At 41.3% G+C, this 25515-nt stretch overlaps 1 protein-coding gene across 1 annotated transcript; it reads right to left on the bottom strand.

The window, feature by feature from the left end:
- Positions 1-15468: 15468 nt before the first annotated feature.
- Positions 15469-17142, bottom strand: LOC120035927 (zinc finger protein 239-like; the record flags this gene model as incomplete). The annotated part of the gene is made up of 1 exon (XM_038982402.1): positions 15469-17142. A coding segment is annotated over one exon (964 nt), but the record flags the coding sequence as incomplete, so codon positions are not given.
- Between the last annotated feature and the right edge of the window lie 8373 nt (positions 17143-25515).

Below are 25515 nucleotides of genomic sequence, written 5' to 3'. Positions count from 1 at the left end.
ATCCAACACTGGAACTGTTCCAAGTCAAGGTAAGCTTTTGGTTTTACTAATTTATTGCACTGTAAAGTTACTGCATGATTGTAGCAGGTTTACTAACATGTTAGTCCTATTAGTTATGTTGACTACGACGTTACTTTAGCTAATATGGTGACAATGATATAGGCTGTGTGTAGCGGTTATGATATTGGTTTGGCTTGGAAAGTTTTTTTCTCCTGGTCACATACAGCTGATGTGTTGTGCACTGAAGTCCACAAACGAAGGGAAAAGGTGAGAAGAGGAGAGTGCGTAGATGGGAGAAAGAATTATACCATGAGCAAAGGGGTCATGCTGTTTGTACGTGGCTGCTATGAAAGTGAACTGTGTGTGTGGGTGATCAGGGGTGTGTTTATCCCGATGATTCTGTTGAAAAACGTTATGAAACGGGGATAAAAATACCTGAATTTGTCCAATAGAAATGATCTTTTGCAACTGATGGACGAATGATTACACCCTATATCAGCAAGATGCAGCCAAGAGTGTGTAACGTCATATTGAATGTGTCACCGTCTGTCACCTTGAATTAAATTAGCAAAAACATTTTTAAAAATTGCTAAAACTTCCCTCTCCTTGTGTTCTGACCGACACGTTGTGTTATACACCTTCCAGCAATCCATTCACCCACTCAGAAGAGCTAATTTCTGTAAGTACATAGATGTACATGTATATAATGAATGTCCACTAGTGGCTAACACAGTTAAAAAATTCATTTTTATTCAGATAAAAATGGTGCATTAATCAAATGTTTTTTTACAATCAGCACCTGTGTTCTCTCTAACATGGTGGAATAATACCGATGGGAACATTCAAGAGGTAGTGACAGTTTATGTCAACAACCTATCAATGTTATCAGAAAATCATCCCATTTTCATACATCTTTAGCTTGAAGACTAGAACACAAATTAACTAAATGAAACCTAAATTACATTTCCTGAAGATTCAAGGTTAGAGAATCAAGAAATACACACAATATTCATCCAATTAACAATTTACATTTTAAAATATCCAAATCATGTCATTAACATCTAGGGGTTCTAACATGTATACAAAAAATCGAAGTGTAGAATCAAAACAAAATATATTTAAAATTATAATCTGATTTTAGACATACTCATGTCTCCAGAGGATTTTTTTTTTTTAAACATGCCTATTCTTGATAAAGATTTCATATAAACAAGAAGATTTAATGCGGCATAAAACAGTCAAACAAGTCAGAACACAGCGACTCATCAGAACACAGCCTGTCTATTCTGTCATGTGATTTCAGGTCCTCTGTCCTGGAAAATGTCTTTCCACAATTAGGTTCCCTAACTAAAACTCTTTCCAAACTGTGAGCTTATCCTCCCCTGTATGCGTGTTCCTTTTCAGGCTCCCTAACTGGGTAAAACTCTTTCCACACTGGGAACAACTGCGTGATTTCTCCCGTGTGTCCTCTCATGATCTTATAGTTTCCCTAAATTGGTAAAATCTTTTCCACTGGGACCACAGTAAGATGTGTGTGTCCTCTCATGCTCCTTAAGGTTATTTAACAACCTGAAATTCATTAGGCAATGGGAACATGAGTAAGGCTTCACTCCAGAGTGTATTCTCTTCTTATGTTTGTTCAGGCTCCCTAAATGGGTAAAATCCTTTCCGCATAGGGAGCAATGGTAAGGTTTCTCCCCTGTGTGTGTCCTCTCATGTGATTTTTGGTCCTGTGATCTAGAAAATCTCTTTCCACAATGGGCACAGGGGTAAGGCTTCTCTCCTGTGTGTATTCTATTATGTTTGTTCAGGCTCCCTAACTGAGTAAAACACTTTTCACAATGGGCGCAGTGGTGAAGTTTCTCCCCTGTGTGTGTCCTCTCGTGTGAATTTAGTTCCTGTGATTGTGAAAATCTCTTTCCACACTGGGAACATTGGTAAGTCTTTTCTTCAGTGTGTTTCCTTTCATGCTCTTTTCGGTAAGCTAATTGGGTAAAACACTTTCCACACTGGGAGCAGAGATAAGGCTTCTCCCCTGTGTGTGTCCTCTCATGTATTTTTAGGCTCTGTGATCGTGAAAATTTCTTTCCACACTGGGAGCAGTGGAAAGGCTTTTCTCCTGTGTGTGCCCTCTCATGCTCTTTTAGGTTCCATGACAACTTGAAACTCTTATTACACTGGGAGCAGTTGAGTCGTCTCACTGGTTTGGGAGTCTCTGGGTCTGGTTCCTCTGAAGGACTCTTACTGCTGTCAGATTGAGAGTCTGGTCTCTCTCCTGCCAAAGACAGAGTATTTGGTTAAACAGAGAGACCTGAATGAAACCTCCACATGATAAAACGTCCTTCCTATGAGTTTTAATCTAGACTAGATCCCTCATTATAAAACCGTACAATTGGATCCTGGATGCCGATTGGTTAATAGCCACTAGTTATTCACAATACTACCTGGGTAATTAATGGCTGTTAACAGTTCCATTTGAATCATTCCTATACATTCACTGCCAGGCAATTCATAAACTAATCTCCACTGTCCCATAGCCCTGCTATCTTAAACCCTCTGACCTCTGCATTTTGTATGTACAGAAAATATGTATAGAACGTATTCTGGTGATTTATTATTCAATAGAAATGTATGGAAAATATATATTTATTCATATGCAATCTCCCTTTACCTGCTATAATGACAGCTAGTGCCAATTGTTGGTTTGTTACTAGAACGGTACATAAGGGGTTAAGTAAATTATTAGGACATGTCAACAATAATATTCTACAACCCTGGAAAGAGTGGGTGTGTCCAAACTTCACTGGTATTGTATATACAGTACCATTCAAAAGTTTGGACACACCTAGTCATTACAGGCTTCTTCTTTATTTGGACTATTTTCTACAGAGTGATGGAGAGCTGCATCAGATGACCTGGTTTCCACAATCACCCGACCTCAACCCAAGTGAGATGGTTTGGACTGCAGAGTGAAAGAAAAGCAACCAACAAGTACTCAGCACATGTGGGAACTCCTTCAAGACTGTTGGAAAAGCATTCCAGGTGAAGCTGGTTGAGAGAATGCCAAGAGTGTGCAAAGCTGTCATCAAGGCAAAGTGTGGCTACTTTGAAAAACCATTCCAGGTGAAGCTGGCTGAGAGAATGCCAAGATTGTGCAAAGCTGTCATCAAGGCAAAGTGTGGCTACGTTGAAAAACCATTCCAGGTGAAGCTGGCTGAGAGAATGCCAAGATTGTGCAAAGCTGTCATCAAGGCAAAGTGTGGCTACTTTGAAAAACTATTCCAGGTGAAGCTGGATTAGAGAATACCAAGAGTATGCAAAGCTGTCATCAAGGCAAAGTGTGGCTACTTTGAAGAATCTCAATTTCTTTTTTTTGAACACTTTTTGGGTTACTACATGATTCCATGTGTTATTTCAGAGTTTTGATGTCCTAAATATTATTCTACAAAGAAGAGTAAATAGTAAAAATAAAGAAAAACCGTTGACTGGTACTGTATACACATACAGTTGAAGTCAGAAGTTTACATACACTTAGGTTGGAGTCATTAAAACTAGTTTTTCAACCACTTCACAAATTTCTTGTTAACAAACTATAGTTTTGGCAAGTCGGTTAGGACATCTACTTTGTGCATGACACAAGTCATTTTTCCAACAATTACAGATTATGTCACTTATAATTCACTGTATCACAATTCCAGTGGGTCAGAAGTTTACATACACTAAGTTGACTGTGCCTTTAAACAGCTTGTAAAGTTCCAGAAAATTATGTCATGGCTTTAGAAGCTTCTGATAGGCTAATTGACATCATTTGAGTCAATTGGAGGTGTACCTGTGGATGTATTTCAAGGCCTACCTTCAACCTCAGTGCCTCTTTGCTTGACATCATGGGAAAATTAAAAGAAATCAGCCAAGACCTCAGAAGAAAATTGTAGACCTCCACAAGTCTGGTTCATCCTTGGGAGCAATTTCCAAACGCCTGAAGGTACCACGTTTATCTGAACAAACAAATAGTACGCAAGTATAAACACCATGGGACCATGCAGCCGTCATACCGCTCAGGAAGGAGACGCGTTCTGGCTCCTAGAGATCAACGTCCTTTGGTGCGAAAAGCGCAAATCAATCCCAGAACAGCAGCAAAGGGACCTTGTGAAGATGCTGGGAGAAACAGGTGCAAAAGTATCTATATCCACAGTAAAAACGAGTCCTATATCGACATAACCTGAAAGGCCGCTCAGCAAGGAAGAAGCCACTGCTCCAAAACCGCCATTAAAAAAAGCCAGACTACGGTTTGCAACTGCACATGGGAACAAATATCGCACTTTTTGGAGAAATGTCCTCTGGTCTGAAGAAACAAAAATAGAACTGTTTGGCCATAATGACCATCGTTATGTTTGGAGGAAAAAGGGGGATGCTTGTAAGCCGATGAACACCATCCCAACCGTGAGGCACAGGGGGTGGCAGCATCATGTTGTGGGGGTGCTTTACTGCAGGAGGGACTGGTGCACTTCACAAAATAGATGGCATCATGAGTGAGGAAAATTCTGTGGATATATAGAAGCAACATCTCAAGACATAAGTCAGGAAGTTAAAGCTTGGTCGCAAATGGGTCTTCCAAATGGACAGCATACTTCCAAAGTTGTGGAAAAATGGCTTAAGGACAACAAAGTCAAGGTATTGGAGTGGCCAACACAAAGCCATGACCTCAATCCTATAGAAAATTTGTGGGCAGAACTGAAAAAGCGTGTGGGAGCAAGGAGGCCTACAAACTTGACTCAGTTACACCAGCTGTCAGGAGGAATGGGCCAAAATTCACCAAACTTATTGTGGGAAGCTTATGGAAGGCTACCCGGAACGTTTGACCCAAGTTAAACAATTTAAAGGCAACGCTACCAAATACTAATTGAGTGTATGTAAACTTCTAACCCACTGGGAATGTGATGAAAGAAATAAAAGCTGAAATAAATCTACTATTATTCTGACATTTCACATTATTAAAATAAAGTGGTGATCCTACCTGACCTAAGATTTTACTAGGATTAAATGTCAATAATTGTGAAAAACTCAGTTTAAATGTATTTGGCAAAGGTGTATATGTAAACTTCCGACTTCAACTGTACATACATAAACTCAGCAAAAAAAGAAACGTCCCTTTTTCAGGACTCTGTCGAAGATAATTCAAAAAATCCAAATAACTTAACAGATCTTCATTGTAAAGGGTTTAAACACTGTTTCCCATGATTGTTCAATGAACCATAAACAATTAATGAACATGCACCTGTGGAACGGTCGTTAAAACACTAACAGCTTATAGACGGTTGGCAATTAAGGTCACAGCTATGAAAACTTAGAACACTAAAGGGGCCTTTCCACTGAAAAACACCAAAAGAAAGATGCCCAGGGTCCCTGTTCATCTGCGTGAACGTGCCCTAGGCATACTGCAAGGAGGCATGAGGACTGCAGGACAGACAGCTGATCATCCGCGCAGTGGCAGACCACGTGTAACACCTGCACAGGATCGGTACATCCGAACATCACACCTGCGGGACAGGTACAGGATGGCAACAAACAACTGCCCAAGTTACACCAGGAACGCACAATCCCTCCATCAGTGCACAGACTGTCCGCAATAGGCTGAGAGAGGCTGGACTGAGGGCTTGTAGGCCTGTTGTAAAGCAGGTCCTCACCAGACATCACCAGCAACAACGTCGCCTATGGGCACAAACCCACCGTTGCTGGACCAGACAGGACTGGCAAAAAGTGCTCTTCACTGACGAGTTGCGCTTTTGTCTCACCCAGGGGTGGTGGTCGGATTCACGTTTATCGTCGAAGGAATGAGCGTTAAACCGAGGCCTGTACTCTGGAGCGGGATCAATTAGGAGGTGGAGGGTTCGTCATGGTCTGGGGCGGTGTGTCACAGCATCATCGGACTGAGCTTGTTGTCATACCAGCCAATCTCAACGCTGTGCGTTACAGGGAAGACATCCTCCTCCCTCATGTGGTACCCTTCCTGCAGGCTCATCCTGACATAACCCTCCAGTATGACAATGCCATCCGTCATACGGCTCGTTCTGTGAGGGATTTCCTACAAGACATGAATGTCGGTGTTCTGCCATGGCCAGCAAAGAGCCCGGATCTCAATCCCATTGAGCACATCTGGGACCTGTTGGATCAGAGGGTGAGGGCTAGGGCCATTCCCGCCAGCAATGTCCGGGAACTTGGAGGTGCCTTGGTGGAAGAGCGGGGTAACATCTCACAGCAAGAACTGGGAAATCTGGTTTAGTGCACGAGGAGGATATGCACTGCAGTACTTAATGCAGCTGGTGGCCACACCAGATACTGACCGTTTCTTTTGATTTTGACCCCCCCTTTGTTCAGGGACACATTATTCCATTTTTGTTAGTCACGTCTGTGGAACTTGTTCAGTTTATGTCTCAGTTGTTGAATCTTATGTTCATACAAATATTTACACATGTTAAGTTTGCTGAAAATAAATGCAGGACGTTTCATTTTTTGTTGAGTATACATACATACATACATATATATAAGTCACCTTGTCACAGAGAAATGTACACAGTTATCAGAACGTCACACCAGGGTAAGCCTACACAAAACACAGCCCTTATTTTAAGTTTCTAAAATCCCTTATGGGAAAAATGACTGGAATCATTCCCCTGTTTGACCGCTAGGTTTTATGGGTATTATGACTCCTACTGTGGTACTTTATGTGAGCAGTTCAATATGTGACAGAGATGGAAAATCTCCTCTAGAAACTAGGATGGGTTGCTAATATGACCAGGATGGGTTGTTAAAGTGACCAGGATGAGTTGTTAACATGACCAGGATGGGCTGCTAATATAACCAGGATGGGGTGTTAATATGACTTGTTAATATGACCAGGATGGGTTGTTAAAGTGACCAGGATGAGTTGTTAACATGACCAGGATGGGCTGCTAATATGACTAGGATGGGTTGTTAAAGTGACCAGGATGAGTTGTTAATATGACCAGGATGGGCTGCTAATATGACCAGGATGGGTTGTTAATATGACCAGGATGGGTTGTTAATATGACCAGGACGGGTTAATATGACCAGGATGGGTTGATAATATGACCAGGACGGGTTAATATGACCAGGATGGGTTGATAATATGACCAGGATGGGTTGATAATATGACCAGGATGGGTTGTTAATATTAATAACATTAGCTGAACCCATAACCATAAAGGACTGGTTTATCCTATACAGCTGAACCCATAACCATAAAGGACTGGTTTATCCTATACAGCTGAACCCATAACCATAAAGGACTGGTTTATCCCATACAGCTGAACCCATAACCATAAAGGACTGGTTTATCCCATACAGCTGAACCTATAACCATAAAGGACTGGTTTATCCCATACAGCTGAACCCATAACCATAAAGGACTGGTTTATCCTATATCCTATACAGCTGAACCCATAACCACAAAGGACTGGTTTATCCTATACAGCTGAACCCATAACCATAAAGGACTGGTTTATCCCATACAGCTGAACCCATAACCATAAAGGACTGGTTTATCCCATACAGCTGAACCCATAACCATAAAGGACTGGTTTATCCTATACAGCTGAACCCATAACCATAAAGGACTGGTTTATCCTATACAGCTGAACCCATAACCATAAAGGACTGGTTTATCCCATACAGCTGAACCCATAACCATAAAGGACTGGTTTATCCTATACAGCTGAACCCATAACCATAAAGGACTGGTTTATCCTATACAGCTGAACCCATAACCATAAAGGACTGGTTTATCCTATACAGCTGAACCCATAACCATAAAGGACTGGTTTATCCTATACAGCTGAACCCATAACCATAAAGGACTGGTTTATCCTATAACCTATACAGCTGAACCCATAACCATAAAGGACTGGTTTATCCTATACAGCTGAACCCATAACCATAAAGGACTGGTTTATCCTATACAGCTGAACCCATAACCACAAAGGACTGGTTTATCCTATACAGCTGAACCCATAACCATAAAGGACTGGTTTATCCTATACAGCTGAACCCATAACCATAAAGGACTGGTTTATCCTATAACCTATACAGCTGAACCCATAACCATAAAGGACTGGTTTATCCTATACAGCTGAACCCATAACCATAAAGGACTGGTTTATCCCATACAGCTGAACCCATAACCATAACGGACTGGTTTATCCTATACAGCTGAACCCATAACCATAAAGGACTGGTTTATCCTATACAGCTGAACCCATAACCACAAAGGACTGGTTTATCCTATACAGCTGAACCCATAACCATAAAGGACTGGTTTATCCTATACAGCTGAACCCATAACCATAAAGGACTGGTTTATCCTATACAGCTGAACCCATAACCATAAAGGACTGGTTTATCCTATACAGCTGAACCCATAACCATAAAGGACTGGTTTATCCTATACAGCTGAACCCATAACCATAAAGGACTGGTTTATCCTATAACCTATACAGCTGAACCCATAACCATAAAGGACTGGTTTATCCTATACAGCTGAACCCATAACCATAAAGGACTGGTTTATCCTATACAGCTGAACCCATAACCATAAAGGACTGGTTTATCCCATACAGCTGAACCCATAACCATAAAGGACTGGTTTATCCTATACAGGAGGACCCATAACCATAAAGGACTGGTTTATCCTATACAGCTGAAACCATAACCATAAAGGACTGGTTTATCCCATACAGCTGAACCCATAACCATAAAGGACTGATTTATCCCATACAGCTGAACCCATAACCATAAAGGACTGGTTTATCCCATACAGCTGAACCCATAACCATAAAGGACTGGTTTATCCTATACAGCTGAACCCATAACCATAAAGGACTGGTTTATCCCATACAGCTGAACCCATAACCATAAAGGACTGGTTTATCCTATACAGCTGAACCCATAACCATAAAGGACCAGTTTATCCCATACAGCTGAACCCATAACCATAAAGGACTGGTTTATCCTATACAGCTGAACCCATAACCATAAAGGACTGGTTTATCCTATACAGCTGAACCCATAACCATAAAGGACTGGTTTATCCTATACAGCTGAACCCATAACCATAAAGGACTGGTTTATCCAATACAGCTGAACCCATAACCATAAAGGACTGGTTTATCCTATACAGCTGAGCCAATAACCATAAAGGACTGGTTTATCCTATACAGCTGAACCCATAACCATAAAGGACTGGTTTATCCCATACAGCTGAACCCATAACCATAAAGGACTGGTTTATCCTATACAGCTGAACCCATAACCATAAAGGACTGGTTTATCCTATACAGCTGAACCCATAACCATAAAGGACTGGTTTATCCTATACAGCTGAACCCATAACCATAAAGGACTGGTTTATCCTATAACCTATACAGCTGAACCCATAACCATAAAGGACTGGTTTATCCTATACAGCTGAACCCATAACCATAAAGGACTGGTTTATCCTATACAGCTGAACCCATAACCATAAAGGACTGGTTTATCCCATACAGCTGAACCCATAACCATAAAGGACTGGTTTATCCTATACAGGAGGACCCATAACCATAAAGGACTGGTTTATCCTATACAGCTGAAACCATAACCATAAAGGACTGGTTTATCCCATACAGCTGAACCCATAACCATAAAGGACTGATTTATCCCATACAGCTGAACCCATAACCATAAAGGACTGGTTTATCCCATACAGCTGAACCCATAACCATAAAGGACTGGTTTATCCTATACAGCTGAACCCATAACCATAAAGGACTGGTTTATCCCATACAGCTGAACCCATAACCATAAAGGACTGGTTTATCCTATACAGCTGAACCCATAACCATAAAGGACCAGTTTATCCCATACAGCTGAACCCATAACCATAAAGGACTGGTTTATCCTATACAGCTGAACCCATAACCATAAAGGACTGGTTTATCCTATACAGCTGAACCCATAACCATAAAGGACTGGTTTATCCTATACAGCTGAACCCATAACCATAAAGGACTGGTTTATCCTATACAGCTGAACCCATAACCATAAAGGACTGGTTTATCCTATACAGCTGAACCCATAACCATAAAGGACTGGTTTATCCTATACAGCTGAACCCATAACCATAAAGGACTGGTTTATCCCATACAGCTGAACCCATAACCATAAAGGACTGGTTTATCCTATACAGCTGAACCCATAACCATAAAGGACTGGTTTATCCTATACAGCTGAACCCATAACCATAAAGGACTGGTTTATCCTATACAGCTGAACCCATAACCATAAAGGACTGGTTTATCCTATACAGCTGAACCCATAACCATAAAGGACTGGTTTATCCTATACAGCTGAACCCATAACCATAAAGGACTGGTTTATCCTATACAGCTGAACCCATAACCATAAAGGACTGGTTTATCCTATACAGCTGAACCCATAACCATAAAGGACTGGTTTATCCCATACAGCTGAACCCATAACCATAAAGGACTGGTTTATCCTATACAGCTGAACCCATAACCATAAAGGACTGGTTTATCCTATACAGCTGAACCCATAACCATAAAGGACTGGTTTATCCTATACAGCTGAACCCATAACCATAAAGGACTGGTTTATCCTATAACCTATACAGCTGAACCCATAACCATAAAGGACTGGTTTATCCTATACAGCTGAACCCATAACCATAAAGGACTGGTTTATCCCATACAGCTGAACCCATAACCATAAAGGACTGGTTTATCCTATACAGCTGAACCCATAACCATAAAGGACTGGTTTATCCTATACAGCTGAACCCATAACCATAAAGGACTGGTTTATCCCATACAGCTGAACCCATAACCATAAAGGACTGGTTTATCCTATACAGCTGAACCCATAACCATAAAGGACTGGTTTATCCTATACAGCTGAACCCATAACCATAAAGGACTGGTTTATCTTATACAGCTGAACCCATAACCATAAAGGATTGGTTTATCCCATACAGCTGAACCCATAACCATAACGGACTGGTTTATCCTATACAGCTGAACCCATAACCATAAAGGACTGGTTTATCCTATACAGCTGAACCCATAACCACAAAGGACTGGTTTATCCTATACAGCTGAACCCATAACCATAAAGGACTGGTTTATCCTATACAGCTGAACCCATAACCACAAAGGACTGGTTTATCCTATACAGCTGAACCCATAACCACAAAGGACTGGTTTATCCCATACAGCTGAACCCATAACCATAAAGGACTGGTTTATCCTATACAGCTGAACCCATAACCATAAAGGACTGGTTTATCCTATACAGCTGAACCCATAACCATAAAGGACTGGTTTATCCTATACAGCTGAACCCATAACCATAAAGGACTGGTTTATCCTATACAGCTGAACCCATAACCACAAAGGACTGTTTTATCCTATACAGCTGAACCCATAACCATAAAGGACTGGTTTATCCTATACAGCTGAACCCATAACCATAAAGGACTGGTTTATCCCATACAGCTGAACCCATAACCATAAAGGACTGGTTTATCCTATACAGCTGAACCCATAACCATAAAGGACTGGTTTATCCCATACAGCTGAACCCATAACCATAAAGGACTGGTTTATCCTATACAGCTGAACCCATAACCATAAAGGACTGGTTTATCCTATACAGCTGAACCCATAACCATAAAGGACTGGTTTATCCCATACAGCTGAACCCATAACCATAAAGGACTGGTTTATCCTATACAGCTGAACCCATAACCATAAAGGACTGGTTTATCCCATACAGCTGAACCCATAACCATAAAGGACTGGTTTATCCTATACAGCTGAACCCATAACCATAAAGGACTGGTTTATCCTATACAGCTGAACCCATAACCATAAAGGACTGGTTTATCCTATAACCTATACAGCTGAACCAATAACCATAAAGGACTGGTTTATCCTATAACCTATACAGCTGAACCCATAACCATAAAGGACTGGTTTATCCCATACAGCTGAACCCATAACCATAAAGGACTGGTTTATCCTATACAGCTGAACCCATAACCACAAAGGACTGGTTTATCCTATACAGGAGGACCACTGTAGAAGACAAAATGTCAAGGTAGTGTCGTTCCGTGACATTATTAAATGTGAAGACTGTTATTTTATCAAATCAATTCTCTGTGTAATTATTATTACTAATCATTTAAACTTTAATTAACTACGAAGTCGGGGCACCACGGCAAAGTCTCCGATTCTGCAAAAGGTTAATTCTTTATTCAGAGAGCGCTCTGAAGTAAAAAATGAGAACACAGTAATTTTAACACACACACACACACACACACACACACACACACACACACATCAGAAGAAACTCCACCTCTCTTTAGGTGGGCTGTATTCTTCCACATTTCACATTCCTAGTTCATTCCTGTTCTACCAGCCTAGCAGTTTCTAGCCGTTACTCTCCTCCCTACATTAGAGGGGCCTTAGAAGGGGCCTCTTTCCTGTTGTCAGTTTTCAGTTATAACTAGGTCATCTGTAGTTCAGTTGTCCTTTGTTGCCTTAACTATACATTTCTCACATTGCTACATAGTAACACAATGTTATGTTGTCGTAACTTGTCTTACACACACACATTATTGGATTAAAGTCTTATAATTCTAATACATTTCACACAGTTAAATACGTTTCAGAGTGGAATTCTTTAGTCATTACTTTAAACATATAAATCACTTTATCATACACACAATTAGTTCATACATGGGGTATTACATGATACAAAGAAAAAGTCCCTAGCGGATGAAACCGATATGACGGCTTGGTAGACAAAGGAAAGAGGATGTGGACCGCTCAAGAGCGGGAAACTCATAGCTGATAACTACACTCATAGAAATTGCTAATACTTTACATGAACTACGGCTCAATCGAAAATAAATCACATTTACGAGTGTATGTCTTGTTGTCTCTCTGTGGTCGCCGGTCCATCTGCTGAAAAGTCAATCGACAAAGTCTCTGGTTGTCTTTATAATGGATACGTTAGGCGTAACCATGGTTGTCGCATAGAATACTGTAGATGTTTCGGCGGTTGTCGGTATTCTTGTCCTTGGCTTAGTACATTTCTGGCTGCAGACTGGTAGCTTGACGGCCTTGGACTTCTTACTTCTGTAGTGAATCGATAGTCTCAGAGTTTAACCGTTTCCAGCCGTGTAGCCAATGCTCCACGCTGTATAGTCCTGTCCTTCGGTAGAGTTGTAGTGCCAACCATTTCAACTTGTAGCTGCCGCTTCATATTTTCTGGTCTTAAAAATTCAACCATTTGCAACCTTAGCTTACGTTTGCGTGGTCTGATGTAAATTTAGTCAGGAGTGGGGTTTTATATACTTTTGAGAAAAGGGTGGTCCGTGACGCCGACATAATGTCTACACTCACGTGGCCATGGCCTCTGATTTGGTTAACTTTACATGAAAACCCATATTTTCTAATTTAGACATCACATTACATCGTTTCACAAATAGTTTCATGTTTAATCACATACATTTCACAATATGTAGATGTAACCCCCATAATTAAGAAGTGTACACAACCAAAGACACAGTAAAGAGTGTTTCCTGTCCTTCATGAGATCACCAAATAAAGCACACTCGTCATGACTGTCCCTTAAGTGTCCACGGACCACTCCGACATTCTCAAAAATAGAAATATTGTTTAATTATTCAAACTTTTGATTGTCCAAGGGTCTCTCCGTGTTCCACAGTTTACATTCTAATCTCGAACACTACAGGCCATAGGGGCACCGTATTTTATGACCGACCATAAAACAGCCAACTTCTCGCTCTCCCCCCTCTACGAGAGAGACCCACTGTATCCTGATCCTTCAGATCATCACAGGAGAGTTATGACAGTAGTGAAAAATGGCCCAAAATACCTTAGACTCTAGCCACACCCCGCCACACCCACCAACTGGATGTACCTCATAGTCTGTTCAAGAACGTACAAGAAAATGTTGGTAATAGTGTTATTCAGTACAAACTCTTCCGCAACGTTCAATCAAATTGAACACACCCCTGTTCAATACCTTGAAACCCCTTCATTTGACAGACAAGCTCTCCCCTTATTGGTCGCCACACACCTCCATCAAACCTAATCAACAGCAATAACCCCCAACTGTGAAGAGGCAGGTCTAAGTCCATAACTTGGACTGCTCTCAATAGTCTCTTTCCACACACTACCAACACCAACAGACGTGTCTTGGACTGCTCTCAATAGTCTCTTTCCACAACCTACCAACCCAACAGACGTGTCTTGGACTGCTCTCAATAGTCTCTCTCCACACGCTACCAATCCAATAGCCTCTTTCCACACGCTACCAACCCAAAAGCCTCTGAAAGCATAAGTTACAGCTAGCTAGCACTGCAGTGCATAAAATGTTGTGAGTAGTTGACTCAAAGAGAGAAAGACACAATAGCTGAACAGTTTTGAACAAAGAATTTATTCAAAAATGAAGCGAGAGCTAGCTATATTTCATAGTATGTGTTTCACTTTCACTTACTTAGCGAATGCAGCTAGCTGGTTTAGCCTACTAGTTTAGCCTACTCAGACACCCGGCTCAAACAGAGAGGGATGCTATGTTAGCTAGCTGGCTATCCAACACTGGAACTGTTCCAAGTCAAGGTAAGCTTTTGGTTTTACTAATTTATTGCACTGTAAAGTTACTGCATGATTGTAGCAGGTTTACTAACATGTTAGTCCTATTAGCTATGTTGACTACGACGTTACTTTAGCTAATATGGTGACAACGATATAGGCTGTGTGTAGCGGTTATGATATTGGTTTGGCTTGGAAAGGTTTTTTCTCCTGGTCACATACAGCTGATGTGTTGTGCACTGAAGTCCACAAACGAAGGGAAAAGGTGAGAAGAGGAGAGCGCGTAGATGGGAGAAAGAATTATACCATGAGCAAAGGGGTCATGCTGTTTGTACGTGGCTGCTATGAAAGTGAACTGTGTGTGTGGGTGATCATGGGTGTGTTTATCCCGATGATTCTGTTGAAAAACGTTACGAAACGGGGATAAAAATACCAGAATCTGTCCAATAGAAATGATCTTTTGCAACTGATGGACGAATGATTACACCCTATATCAGCAAGATGCAGCCAAGAGTGTGTAACGTGATATTGAATGTGTCACCGTCTGTCACCTTGAATTAAATGAGCAAAATTTTTTTTTTAAATTGCTAAAACTTCCCTCTCCTTGTGTTCTGACCGACACATTGTGTTGTACACCTTCCAGCAATCCATTCACCCACTCAGAAGAGCTCACTTCTGTAAGTACATAGATGTACATGTATATAATGAATGTCCACTAGTGGCTAACACAGTTAAAAAATTCATTTTTATTCAGATAAAAATGGTGCATTAATCAAATGTTTTTTTACAATCAGCACCTGTGTTCTCTCTAACATGGTGGAATAATACCGATGGGAACATTCAAGAGGTAGTGACAGTTTATGTCAACAACCTATCAATGTTATCAGAAAATCATCCCATTTTCATACATCTTTAGCTTGAAGACTAGAACACAAATTAACTAAATGAAACCTAAATTACATTTCCTGAGGATTCAAGGTTAGAGAATCAAGAAATACACACAATATTCATCCAATTAACAATTTACATTTTAAAATATCCAAATCATGTCATTAACATCTAAGGGTTCTAACATGTATCCAATCTATCAATGGGTTGAATCAAAACAAAATACATTTTAAATTATAATCTGATTTTAGACATACTCAGGTCTCCAGAGGATTTTTTTTTTTTTAAACATGCCTATTCTTGATAAAGATTTCATATAAACAAGAAGATTTAATGCGGCATAAAACAACAGTCAAACATAAGTCAGAACACAGCGACTCATCAGAACACAGCCTGTCTATTCTGGCATGTGATTTCAGGTCCTCTGTCCTGGAAAATGTCTTTCCACAATTAGGTTCCCTAACTAAAACTCTTTCCAAACTGTGAGCTTATCCTCCCCTGTATGCGTGTTCCTTTTCAGGCTCCCTAACTGGGTAAAACTCTTTCCACACTGGGAACAACTGCGTGATTTCTCCCGTGTGTCCTCTCATGATCTTATAGTTTCCCTAAATTGGTAAAATCTTTTCCACTGGGACCACAGTAAGATGTGTGTGTCCTCTCATGCTCCTTAAGGTTATTTAACAACCTGAAATTCATTAGGCAATGGGAACATGAGTAAGGCTTCACTCCAGAGTGTATTCTCTTCTTATGTTTGTTCAGGCTCCCTAAATGGGTAAAATCCTTTCCGCATAGGGAGCAATGGTAAGGTTTCTCCCCTGTGTGTGTCCTCTCATGTGATTTTTGGTCCTGTGATCTAGAAAATCTCTTTCCACAATGGGCACAGGGGTAAGGCTTTTCTCCTGTGTGTATTCTATTATGTTTGTTCAGGCTCCCTAACTGAGTAAAACACTTTTCACAATGGGTGCAGTGGTGAAGTTTCTCCCCCGTGTGTGTCCTCTCGTGTGAATTTAGTTCCTGTGATTGTGAAAATCTCTTTCCACACTGGGAACATTGGTAAGTCTTTTCTTCAGTGTGTTTCCTTTCATGCTCTTTTCGGTAAGCTAATTGGGTAAAACTCTTTTCACACAGGGAGCAATGGTAAGGTTTCTCCCCTGTGTGTGTCCTCTCATGCTCCTTCAGCTTATCTAACAACCTAAAATTCTTTCCACAATGGGAACAGTGGTAAGGCTTTTCTCCTGTGTGTATTCTGTTATGTTTGTTCAGGCTCCATAACTGGGTAAAACACTTTCCACACTGGGAGCAGAGAAAAGGCTTCTCCCCTGTGTGTGTCCTCTCATGTATTTTTAGGTTCTGTGATCGTGGAAATCTCTTTCCACACTGGGAGCAGTGGAAAGGCTTTTCTCCTGTGTGTGCCCTCTCATGCTCTTTTAGGTTCCATGACAACTTGAAACTCTTATTACACTGGGAGCAGTTGAGTTGTCTCACTGGTTTGGGAGTCTCTGGGTCTGGTTCCTCTGAAGGACTCTTACTGCTGTCAGAGTGAGAGTCTGGTCTCTCTCCTGCCAAAGACAGAGTATTTGGTTAAACAGAGAGACCTGAATGAAACCTCCACATTATAAAACGTCCTTCCTATAAGTTTTAATCTAGACTAGATCCCTCATTATAAAACCGTACAATTGGATCCTGGATGCCGATTGGTTAATAGCCACTAGTTATTCACAATACTACCTGGGTAATGAATGGCTGTTAACAGTTCCATTTGAATCATTCCTATACATTCACTGCCAGGCAATTCATAAACTAATCTCCACTGTCCCATAGCCCTGCTATCTTAAACCCTCTGACCTCTGCATTTTGTATGTACAGAAAATATGTATAGAACGTATTCTGGTGATTTATTATTCAACAGAAATGTATGGAAAATATATATTTATTCATATGCAATCTCCCTTTACCTGCTATAATGACAGCTAGTGCCAATTGTTGGTTTGTTACTAGAACGGTACAGAAGGGGTTAAGTAAATTATTAGGACATGTCAACAATAATATTCTACAACCCTGGAAAGAGTGGGTGTGTCCAAACTTCACTGGTATTGTATATACAGTACCATTCAAAAGTTTGGACACACCTAGTCATTACAGGCTTCTTCTTTATTTGGACTATTTTCTACAGAGTGATGGAAAGCTGCATCAGATGACCTGGTTTCCACAATCACCCGACCTCAACCCAAGTGAGATGGTTTGGACTGCAGAGTGAAAGAAAAGCTACCAACAAATACTCAGCACATGTGGGAACTCCTTCAAGACTGTTGGAAAAGCATTCCAGGTGAAGCTGGTTGAGAGAATGCCAAGAGTGTGTAAAGCTGTCATCAAGGCAAAGTGTGGCTACTTTGAAAAAGCATTCCAGGTGAAGCTGGATTAGAGAATGCCAAGAGTGTGCAAAGCTGTCATCAAGGCAAAGTGTGGCTACTTTGAAAAAGCATTCCAGGTGAAGCTGGATTAGAGAATGCCAAGAGTGTGCAAAGCTGTCATCAAGGCAAAGTGTGGCTACTTTGAAAAACCATTCCAGGTGAAGCTGGATTAGAGAATGCCAAGAGTATGCAAAGCTGTCATCAAGGCAAAGTGTGGCTACTTTGAAGAATCTCAATTTATTTTTTTGAACACTTTTTGGGTTACTACATGATTCCATGTGTTATTTCAGAGTTTTGATGTCTTCAATATTATTCTACAAAGAAGAAAATAGTAAAAATAAAGAAAAACCGTTGAATGAGTAGGTGTGTCCAAACCTTTGACTGGTACTGTATAAGATTGGAATGTTTCTTACTTTCTTACACATACAGTTGAAGTCAGAAGTTTACATACACTTAGGTTGGAGTCATTAAAACTAGTTTTTCAACCACTTCACAAATTTCTTGTTAACAAACTATAGTTTTGGCAAGTCGGTTAGGACATCTACTTTGTGCATGACACAAGTCATTTTCCCAACAATTACAGATTATGTCACTTATAATTCACTGTATCACAATTCCAGTGGGTCAGAAGTTTACATACACTAAGTTGACTGTGCCTTTAAACAGCTTGTAAAGTTCCAGAAAATTATGTCATGGCTTTAGAAGCTTCTGATAGGCTAATTGACATCATTTGAGTCAATTGGCGGTGTACCTGTGGATGTATTTCAAGGCCTACCTTCAAACTCAGTGCCTCTTTGCTTGACATCATGGGAAAATCAAAAGAAATCAGCCAAGACCTCAGAAGAAAATTGTAGACCTCCACAAGTCTGGTTCATCCTTGGGAGCAATTTCCAAACACCTGAAGGTACCACGTTCATCTGAACAAACAAATAGTACGCAAGTATAAACACCATGGGACCATGCAGCCGTCATACCGCTCAGGAAGGAGACGCGTTCTGGCTCCTAGAGATCAACGTCCTTTGGTGCGAAAAGCGCAAATCAATCCCAGAACAGCAGCAAAGGGACCTTGTGAAGATGCTGGGGGAAACAGGTGCAAAAGTATCTATATCCACAGTAAAAACGAGTCCTATATCGACATAACCTGAAAGGCCGCTCAGCAAGGAAGAAGCCACTGCTCCAAAACCGCCATAAAAAAGCCAGACTACGGTTTGCAACTGCACATGGGAACAAAGATCGCACTTTTTGGAGAAATGTCCTCTGGTCTGATGAAACAAAAATAGAACTGTTTGGCCATAATGACCATCATTATGTTTGGAGGAAAAAGGGGGATGCTTGCAAGCCGAAGAACACCATCCATTCCGTGAAGCACAGGGGTGACATCATGTTGAGGGGCACATTTGTGGCCTGCTGGAGGTAATTTTGCAGGGCTCTGGCATTGCTCCTTCTGCTCAAAGGCGGAGGTAGCGGTCCTGCTGCTGGGTTGTTGCCCTCCTACGGCCTCCTCCACGTCTCCTGATGTACTGGCCTGTCTCCTGGTAGCGCCTCCATGCTCTAGACACTACGCTGACAGACACAGCAAACCTTCTTGCCACAGCTCGCATTGATGTGCCATCCTGGATGAGCTGCACTACCTGAGCCACTTGTGTGGGTTGTAGACTCCGTCTCATGCTACCACTAGAGTGAGAGCACCGCCAGCATTCAAAAGTGACCAAAACATCAGCCAGGAAGCATAGGAACTGAGAAGTGGTCTGTGGTCACCACCTGCAGAATCACTCCTTTATTGGGGGTGTCTTGCTAATTGCCTATAATTTCCACCTTTTGTCTATTCCATTTGCACAACAGCATGTGAAATTTATTGTCAATCAGTGTTGCTTCCTAAGTGGACAGTTTGATTTCACAGAAGTGTGATTGACTTGGAGTTACATTGTGTTGTTTAAGTGTTCCCTTTATTTTTTTGAGCAGTGTATATATATAAGTCACCTTGTCCCAGAGAAATGTACACAGTTATCAGAACGTCACGCCAGGGTAAGCCTACACAAAACACAGCCCTTATTTTAAGTTTCTAAAATCCCTTATGGGAAAAACGACTGGAATCATTCCCCTGTTTGACCGCTAGGTTTTATGGGTATTATGACTCCTACTGTGGTACTTTATGTGAGCAGTTCAATATGTGACAGAGATGGAAAATCTCCTCTAGAAACTAGGATGGGTTGTTAATATGACCAGGATGGGTTGTTAATATGACCAGGATGGGTTGTTAATATAACCAGGATGGGTTGTTAATATGACCAGGATGGGTTGATAATATGACCAGGATGGGTTGATAATATAACCAGGATGGGTTGTTAATATAACCAGGATGGGTTGTTAATATGACCAGGATGGGTTAACATAACCAGGATGGGCTGTTAATTGTTAACTATGACCAGGATGGGTTGTTAACTATGACCAGGACTGGTTGTTAACTATGACCAGGATGGGTTGTTAACTATGACCAGGATGGGTTGTTAACTATGACCAGGATGGGTTGTTAACTATGACCAGGATGGGTTGTTAACTATGACCAGGATGGGTTGTTAACAAGACCAGGATGGGTAGTTAACATGACCAGGATGGGTTAACATAACCAGGATGGGCTGTTAATTGTTAACTATGACCAGGATGGGTTGTTAACTATGACCAGGACTGGTTGTTAACTATGACCAGGATGGGTTGTTAACTATGACCAGGATGGGTTGTTAACTATGACCAGGATGGGTTGTTAACTATGACCAGGATGGGTTGTTAACTATGACCAGGATGGGTTGTTAACAAGACCAGGATGGGTAGTTAACATGACCAGGATGGGTTGTTAATATGACCAGGATGGGTTGTTAACTATGACCAGGACTGGTTGTTAACTATGACCAGGATGGGTTGTTAACTATGACCAGGATGGGTTGTTAACTATGACCAGGATGGGTTGTTAACTATGACCAGGATAGGTTGTTAACTATGACCAGGATAGGTTGTTAACTATGACCAGGATGGGTAGTTAACTATGACCAGGATGGGTAGTTAACATGACCAGGATGGGTTGATAATATGACCAGGATGGGGTGTTAATATGACCAGGATGGGTTGTTAATATGACCAGGATGGGTTGTTAATATGACCAGGATGGGTTGTTAATATGACCAGGGTGGGTTGTTAATATGACCAGGGTGGGTTGTTAACATGACCAGGATGGGTTGTTAACATGACCAGGATGGGTTGTTAATTTGACCAGGATGGGTTGTTAACTATGACCAGGATGGGTTAAAGTGACCAGGATGGGTTGTTAACATGACCAGGATGGGGTGTTAATATGACTTGTTAAAGTGACCAGGATGGGTTGACAACATGACCAGGATGGGGTGTTAATATGACTTGTTAATATGACCAGGATGGGTTGTTAACATGACCAGGATGGGTTGTTAACATGACCAGGACGGGTTGTTAATATGACCAGGATGGGTTGTTAACTATAACCAGGATGGGTTGTTAAAGTGACCAGGATGGGTTGTTAGCATGACCAGGATGGGTTGATAACATGACCAGGATGGGCTGCTAATATGACCAGGATGGGTTGTTAATATGACCAGGATGGGCTGCTAATATGACCAGGATGGGTTGTTAATGACCAGGATGGGTTGTTAATATGACCAGGATGGGTTGTTAATGACCAGGATGGGTTGTTAATATGACCAGGATGGGTTGTTAATATGACCAGGACGGGTTGTTAATGTGACCAGGATGGGTTGTTAACATGACAAGGATGGGTTGATAACATGACCAGGATGGGTTGATAACATGACCAGGATGGGTTGTTATTGTGACCAGGATGGGTTGTTATTGTGACCAGGATGGGTTGTAATTGTGACCAGGATGGGTTGTTATAACCAGGATGGGTTGTTATTATAACCAGGATGGGTTGTTAATATGACCAGGATGGGTTGTTAATATGACCAGGATGGGTTGATAACATAACCAGGATGGGTTGTTAATATGACCAGGATGGGTTGATAATATGACCAGGATGGGCTGCTAATATGACCAGGATGGGTTGTTAATATGACCAGGATGGGCTGCTAATATGACCAGGATGGGTTGTTAATGACCAGGATGGGTTGTTAATATGACCAGGACGGGTTAATATGACCAGGACGGGTTGTTAATGTGACCAGGATGGGTTGTTAATGTGACCAGGATGGGTTGTTAACATGACAAGGATGGGTTGATAACATGACCAGGATGGGTTGATAACATGACCAGGATGGGTTGTTATTGTGACCAGGATGGGTTGTTATTGTGACCAGGATGGGTTGTTATTGTGACCAGGATGGGTTGTTATTGTGACCAGGATGGGTTGTTATTATAACCAGGATGGGTTGTTATTATAACCAGGATGGGTTGTTAATATGACCAGGATGGGTTGTTAATATGACCAGGATGGGTTGATAACATAACCAGGATGGGTTGTTAATATGACCAGGATGGGTTGATAATATGACCAGGATGGGTTGATAATATGACCAGGATGGGTTGATAATATGACCAGGATGGGTTGATAACATGACCAGGATGGGTTGATAACATGACCAGGATGGGTTGTTAATGTGACCAGGATGGGTTGTTAATATGACCAGGATGGGTTGTTAATATGACCAGGATGGGTTAATATAACCAGGATGGGTTGTTAATATGACCAGGATGGGTTGTTAATATGACCAGGATGGGTTGTTAATATGACCAGAATAGGTTGTTAAATATGACCAGGATGGGGTGTTAATATGACCAGGATGGGGTGTTAATATGACTTGTTAATATGACCAGGATGGGTTGTTAATATGACCAGAATAGGTTGTTAAATATGACCAGGATGGGGTGTTAATATGACCAGGATGGGGTGTTAATATGACTTGTTAATATGACCAGGATGGGTTGTTAATATGACCAGGATGGGTTGATAATATGACCAGGATGGGTTGTTAATATGACCAGGATGGGTTAATATGACCAGGATGGGTTGTTAATATGACCAGGATGGGTTGATGATATGACCAGGATGGGTTGTTAATATAACCAGGATGTGTTGTTAATATGACCAGGATGGGTTGTTAATATGACCAGGATGGGTTGATAACGTGTTGTTAATATGACCAGGATGGGTTGTTAATATGACCAGGATGGGTTGATAACATGACCAGGATGGGTTGATAACATGACCAGGATGGGTTGATAATATGACCAGGATGGGTTGATAATATGACCAGGATGGGTTGATAATATGACCAGGATGGGTTGATAACATGACCAGGATGGGTTGATAATATGACCAGGATGGGTTGTTAATATGACCAGGATGGGTTGATAATATGACCAGGATGGGTTGATAATATGACCAGGATGGTGCCTTTGGCTTCTGGACAATGATAGAAAGTTGATATGGAAACCAATAGAACAGGAGAGAAATGCTGATTAATAACATCAGGAAGTCTTAATAAAATAATTGCTTCTTTGTTTCTATTCCTAACACTATTAATATCACACAGTGGACTCCTATTAATACCACACAGTGGACTCCTATTAATACCACACAGTGGACTCCTATTAATACCATACAGTGGACTCCTATTAATACCATACAGTGGACTCCTATTAATACCATACAGTGGACTCCTTTTAATATCACACAGTGGACTCCTAGTAATACCACACAGTGGACTCCTAGTAATACCATACAGTGGACTCCTAGTAATATCACACAGTGGACTCCTAGTAATATCACACAGTGGACTCCTATTAATACCACACAGTGGACTCCTATTAATACCATACAGTGGACTCCTATTAATACCATACAGTGGACTCCTATTAATACCATACAGTGGACTCCTAGTAATACCACACAGTGGACTCCTAGTAATACCACACAGTGGACTCCTAGTAATACCATACAGTGGACTCCTATTAATACCATACAGTGGGCTCCTATTAACACCATACAGTGGGCTCCTATTAATACCATACAGTAGACTCCTATTAATACCATACAGTGGACTCCTATTAATACCATACAGTGGACTCCTATTAATACCATACAGTGGACTCCTTTCTACTTTGAAGCAAGGTAAGACATTACTCCATTATTTCAAAGAAGTATACTGCCTCAAACTCACATTGTAAAGTGGTGAGTGAAGCGCTGATAGCTTCCCTACTGTTGACTATAGCCAATGTAAAGTAGACAGCAAAGGTTTATACAATTCTCCGCTGTTGAAAACTAAATGTTAGTCGAAAGGAAATGTGAGATAATGTCTCGAAGATTTTTATAGTGGAGATCAAGTTTATAAATTGCCTGGCTGGGCTGATGAGACAGTGGTATGGATGAAAATACCCTCAAAATAAAGCTGACAGTCTGGATAATAAAAATGAAACTTTTGTGAAGGTTTGGTACGGTGTGGATGTTATTAATCTTTAGCCACTGAAAGCCTCTGACATGAAGGAAGCTCCCGGCGCTCCAACTGACTCAAGACAGTTAAACTTGAGGTGAGGAAGAATGTTGGGGACCAAAAGTATCGGGACAAATTCACTTCTATGTGTATTAAAGCAGTAAAAAGTTAAGTATTTGGTTCCATATTCCTAGCACGCAATGACTACATCAAACTTGTGGGCATCCCTAGAGGCACAGTGGTTAAGGCACTTTACAGCTGTGCCACTAGAGATTCTGGGTTCGAGTCCAGGCTCTGGCGCAGCCGGCCGCGACCGGGAGACCCATTAGGCGGCGTGGTCCGGGTTAAAGGAGGGTTTGGCCGGCAGGGATGTCAATGTCCCATCGCGCACTAGCAACTCCTGTGGCGGGCCGGGCGCAGTGCACGATGACACTGTCGCCAGATGTACGATGTTTCCTCCGACACATTGGTGCGGCTGGCTTCCGGATTAAGTGGGCGTTGTGTCAAGAAGCAGTGCGGCTTGGTTGGGTTGCGTTTCCGAGGACGCACGGCTCTCGACCTTCGTCTCTCCCGAGTCCGTACGGGAGTTTCAGCGATGAGACAAGACTGTAACTACCAATTGGGGAGAAAAAGGGGTAAAAAAACAACAACAAAAATAACAACAACAAAAAAAGCTTGTGACTCTACAAATATGTTGGATGCATTTGCTGATTGTTTTGATTGTGTTTCAGGTTATTTTGTGCCGAATAGAAATGGATGGAAAATGTACAAATTAGCAAACTTTTGTACATCTATATCTGTATAACAATAGTAGCCTAACTGTCAAGTAAAAATGAATGCATGTCGGTGTACAGTGGACTCCTATTAATACCACAAAGTGGAGTCCTATTAATACCATACAGCGGACTCCTATTAATATCATACAGTGGACTCCTATTAACACCATACAGTGGACTCCTATTAATACCATACAGTGGACTCCTATTAATACCATACAGTGGACTCCTATTAATACCATACAGTGGACTCCTATTAATACCATACAGTGGA

Source organism: Salvelinus namaycush, unplaced genomic scaffold, assembly GCF_016432855.1.
Source record: "Salvelinus namaycush isolate Seneca unplaced genomic scaffold, SaNama_1.0 Scaffold1153, whole genome shotgun sequence".
NCBI classification, from domain to species: domain Eukaryota; kingdom Metazoa; phylum Chordata; class Actinopteri; order Salmoniformes; family Salmonidae; genus Salvelinus; species Salvelinus namaycush.
Note: the sequence above shows the minus strand (reverse complement) of the source record. Positions and strands in the feature narration are given on the sequence as shown.